Raw genomic sequence first — 5,349 nt, 5'->3', positions numbered from 1 at the left:
TTCATTTATTTATGTGTGTTTGTGTGTGTGTGCGTATATATATATATGTATATGTATATTTATATCAGTATACAATTACATATATATAATTGTATATGTATATAATATACATATATACATATATATATATATATATATATATAATATATATATAGATATATATATATACATATATATATGTATATATATATATATATATATGTGTGTGTGTGTGTGTACTGTACATATGTATATACGCACATATGTGAGTGTAAGTAATTCACCCTGTTGATACCTCGCCAAAGTAGACTGGGATGGCTGTCTGAGACATCATCAATGTTTCCTTGATAAATTCTTCACCCTTTCCCCCCCTCATCCGTTCTGCTTTGGAGATGTCGCTCTGGGTGTAGTGTTTTGTCTTTTAATTCGTATGTATACGTCTTTAAGTAACACATTTTAAGATTGACGCGTTGAGGGTTAGAACCTTTCATATCACCTTTTGATGTTAGGGTTTAGGGTTTAGGGCCTGACACAGCACTTATTGGCCGAGGATTGGCTATGCTATATAGAAGAGCAAAAGTCTGATCTAAACAAATAGCTGGAAGGGGCGTGTACATCTTCTTAGCGAATGGCTTGTGCTTCTACTTTGTTCACTAAACTAACAGCTGGAATTGGCGTGTATATCTTATTAGCGAATGACTTGTGCTTCTACTTTGTTCACAGCCATCGATCAGCCGATTGACAATATTGAGCGGATCTTCAAAGATTTGGATCTCGACAGAAACGGCACTCTGGACAAGGACGAGTTGATGACGTATGTACCTACATGAATCACCATCATGTCCGTCTTGCAATTATTGCTCGTTGAACTACGAACTAATTCACAACTAATTAAGATTTTGAGTTGTTGATTGTCAATGAATTGGCGGCATGTGAGCTATTTTTAGAAAGCTGTCGTTGGGCCGCATAGATGGATAGACCACTTCAATTTTTGACCAAACAAGAATGAACCTCTAGCCGATTCAAAGATCATTTGGTTGGCACGGCTGCTCTAGTGAAATGGCCTATACGTTGAACTATAACTGCTAAAGACCTTCATGGATCTGCTATCCTATGCTACATTATTTACGACATTTTTTCCATCACTTGCAATATCATAGGTATCTGCGATCTCCGGCGTTCTCGTGTCGTCCGATGACGTACTCGCTGCTCTCCTTCTTGGCCGATGGTATGTAGTACACTACTTAGTTAACTTCACTACTTGTGGTTTACTTGCTGTGGAACGGCCGTCTGGCCTGAGCATATAGTGTATGTTACTGTTTTTGCGTTATACGATTGGCTTGAGGATATAGTGTATGGTCCTGTATTTGCCTTTTGCGATTGGCTTGGTAGGCTCGCATCGGATTGAAATGGTGTTGGTATAGATGTGCGGAATTATAGACATGAAACCACTGGGATATCCGTGTTTTCATCCGGCGAAAAAATTAACCAGGAAACTTAAAAGGCCTGTAGCCCATTAATTGTTTGATGTTGATATATCTGCAAAATGCCAGAAGCATACATATCTATATATATATATATATATTTAATGAATTATATATATATATATATATATATATATATATATATATATATAGTTCCTTAATAATATCTGTGCATGTGAGTTTTGCGGTGCACCGCCACAGCCCACCACCCCCCGGCTAAAACCCTAAACCCTATATCTGTTCGCCATTATGGTTACATAGTAAGGGGTGTCAGACGACAGTTAGTGCTTTGGTTTAATCGCTGTTGTGACATTTAACACACAGGTCAATTGGGTTTAGATCAGCTCATAAGCAGTTCATATTCCAATGTCGCCACACTCGGTGGGAAGAAGAACAAAAGTTTGCTCGCTGTACAGGATGGTATGTGATCTATACACCAGCTAAAAATGGGTGTATCTCTACGTCACACGTGTTGCTGCTTGGTTTGGCTGGTTGGGTTCTGATTAGATCCAGCATATATCGCCTGTACTCTCTCGTACGAATTGCTCTGGGGTTGCAACTTAAAACTTGTCTTTAGTCGTTAGTCCTATGTGCCGGATAAGGACGTTGGTTTTGGTTGGTTAGAATACTTGTATCTCACATAGTAGAAGAGGTCGGCCTGGGGCATAGTTTTTGGCCTTAGTGATCGTGGTACTGATCTATACCTGTCTTATTACCGGAACAACTTCGCTTTGCGGCCAGTTTAACTCGACTGTCTGCTCTGTTGATTGTCAACATCTGGTGCTTCTTTACTCTACCAGAGCCTAGGGACACACTGTTAAAAGTTGTCAAGTACCACTATGTATACGAAATGGACTCTACACGGACTCTACATATGGAACGAACTCATCTGTGTCTAATTAGAAATATGATCTCATGGACGGCTCGTGCATTAAATATCTCACAGGAGACTCCATCAAAACGGGATTGCTGATGATCCAGGATCGAAAGACGGGCTTGCTGATGGAAGAGCACGTGCCTAAGTTTGTGAAGATGGGTATGTGTACACTTTGATTCGCAGTACGCGTACTTTATATCGTCTTTAGCCCGGCTGTCCGGGGACCGCTGCAGCAGCAACAGTATAGCTCAGGCTTACACACAACAGTATAGCTCAGGCTTACACACAACAGTATAGCTCAGGCTTACACACAACAGTATAGCTCAGGCTTACACACAACAGTATAGCTCAGGCTTACACACAACAGTATAGCTCAGGCTTACACACAACAGTATAGCTCAGACTTACACACAACAGGATAGCTCAGGCTTACACACAACAGTATAGCTCAGGCTTACACACAACAGTATAGCTCAGGCTTACACACAACAGTATAGCTCAGGCTTACACACTGTAGTTATATGCCTTCGTTCGATCTCTGTGACAGTAGACACTGTCTGGATTAACAAGTCGGACACGGGCCAGTCCCAGAGAGCGCACACTTCACATTTGGAAGGAGTCGCTCTTCTACTCATCAGTCGATTCTCGTTCATATGCAACCTTCGTGCTGCTTATAGCGCAAGCGTACACTGGGGAAGTACAGCGGCATACGGATAGATGCAAGTCTTGAATTCTCACTACTAATAGTACGGTTTCCAAATTTTAGCCCTAAATCTGATGTACAGAGATGGACTGGGAAAGAAGTTGGTGTACCGCAAGCGAGTCAACAACCTGCTCAAGTCCATGTCGGAGAAGGAGGGCCGCAAAATGGACCATCCGCACTCCAAGAAGAAGATCCACTCATTCGTCGCACAACACAGCGTATGTAGTGGTATGCGATGCCAAGCGCTTCTAAAAGCACGTCCTGCATAGTACATCGTATTCGGTCAGTTGGAGGTCGTTTTATTATAGTGCCTTTTGGGTTTTAGGGGGTTAGGTATGCCTGTTAAGGTGGTTTTGTTGCGTGTAAGGCCTATGATGAATTAATCTACCCGAGTTTGGCATCAAGTCCCAATAGTATACATGTTCACGATATACGTAATTAGCCAGTCAGTATCGATCCAATACATGAGGACTCATCGTTGTGTGGATCGTTGTGTTGTGTTGTTCGGATGTCATACAGCCCGATTCGTATAACACGCCCAATCTCGGTCTAGGTAGCCCGCCCACACCGCCGCGATGTAGTGCTGTGCTCTGAAACTGCTGCTGTGCTGCACGTTGCTGGTGCATGCGCCCTGGGCACACACAGGATACTCGACTGAAATATTCCTGATCCATTACCGGCTCACTGTTGTTTTATTGTTGGTTTGACTAGACCTATGCGTCTCACATGCCCTGGTTAGTTGTGCCTGTGAATCTATGCTACTGAGTTGACCGCCGTTGTCTGTGCTTGATTGCAGCTGGATGTAGATGAGCTGCTCCTTCCGCTGGACACAGAGTGCACAAATTATCCGAACTTCAACGAGTTTTTCTACCGCAAATTAAAACCTGGGGCGCGGCCTCTTGCATCATCGGACGATGACAGTGTCTTGGTGTCTCCCGCCGATTGTCGATTGATGGCCTTCGATACTATTGATAGGGGTGAGTGCGTTAGTGTCGTGATCGTTCATAACAAGAATATATGTATATATGTATGTATATATATATGTGTGTGTGTGTGTGTGCGTGTGTGTGTATATTAATATATATTAATATATATATATATCGTCTCTTTGTATATCGCTTATCCACATTGGCTCAGAGCCAATGTGGATAAGGGCACAGAGCCTTGTTCTTTCCTTTCCAGACATATTTCGAACTGTATATATGTATATATATTATTATATTATTATTATATATATATTATTATATAGATGTATGTATATATATATATATTATTATTATATATTATTATATTAATATATACATTTAAATTTAAATATAATATATATATAAATATATATATGTGTGTGTGTGTGTGTGCGTAAATATGCATGGAAAAGGTACATTACGTGACTATGCCTCAAATACTCAGCTGCCATTCGATCCTATTCGAAACACACTCATATCATCCAACTCTAACTTATTTTGCTTCAGCTACAAACCTGTGGGTCAAGGGCAGAAACTTCTCCGTGGCGACTGTGCTCACGGAGGCATTCTCAGATGTGTTTCCGAAGGTGTGTTCAAGGGGATGTAGACATTGGGTGGATTCAATAGAGTATTTGCGACTATCCCATGCTAGCTTGCTACATCGTACGTGGCACGTACGCTTGGTGGGCCACTCCAATCGAATATGTGCATGCTTTCATGGAACGTCTGGAGGAACAAAGTCTATATGTACACGTGACTATTCCGACTGCAGTGGTTTCTTTGCGCGCTGGGCTGTTTTATACAATCGATAGGGTTTTGGCATGCTTGCAGGCCTGCGCCAGATCTGGGAATACTTCTCGTCTCCGATTGGCATATGTCCGGGTTATGTTACAGATATCACGTGAATGATATATCACTGGTATAAGGCGTGCACCGGAGACACTGTGGTGAGATTGAGATGAACGGTTTCTCTACTTCAGGTTGACTATACTTACGGTGCAATTATGTTCTTCATTATCTTGTGCACAGTTCGATGGAGGCTCCATGTGTATAGCCCGATTAGCGCCTCAGGACTACCACCGATGGCACTTTCCTGTGGCGGGCAAGCTTGGGCGGAGAGTTAAAGGTATATATATCTATATTTATATATTTATTTATACCTATAAAATATATGTATATATGTATATATGTATACATATATATATATTTATATATGTATACATATATATATATATTTATATTTATATATATATATATACAAATATACATATATATATATATATATATATGTATATATTTATATGTATGTATATATATATATACATACGTGTATATATATAT

The 5,349-nt window shown here is 40.6% G+C and overlaps 1 protein-coding gene across 1 annotated transcript in view; it reads left to right on the top strand.

The window, feature by feature from the left end:
* Nucleotides 1-674: 674 nt before the first annotated feature.
* Nucleotides 675-5,349, top strand: part of SARC_08530 (hypothetical protein) — a gene marked incomplete at both ends in the record, with an annotated part of 10,663 nt that continues 5,988 nt past the window's right edge. The window contains 7 exons of the mRNA XM_014297490.1: nt 675-793; nt 1,140-1,207; nt 1,788-1,883; nt 2,410-2,499; nt 3,107-3,261; nt 3,840-4,020; nt 4,516-4,595. Coding sequence (XP_014152965.1) covers nt 675-793; nt 1,140-1,207; nt 1,788-1,883; nt 2,410-2,499; nt 3,107-3,261; nt 3,840-4,020; nt 4,516-4,595 — 789 coding nt within the window. The remainder of the gene's footprint in view (nt 794-1,139; nt 1,208-1,787; nt 1,884-2,409; nt 2,500-3,106; nt 3,262-3,839; nt 4,021-4,515; nt 4,596-5,349) is intronic.

The sequence above is a fragment of the Sphaeroforma arctica genome, assembly GCF_001186125.1.
Source record: "Sphaeroforma arctica JP610 unplaced genomic scaffold supercont1.776, whole genome shotgun sequence".
NCBI lineage: Eukaryota > Ichthyosporea > Ichthyophonida > Sphaeroforma > Sphaeroforma arctica.
The sequence above is the reverse complement of the archived record's forward strand: the minus strand, read 5'-3'. Positions and strand labels throughout refer to the sequence as shown.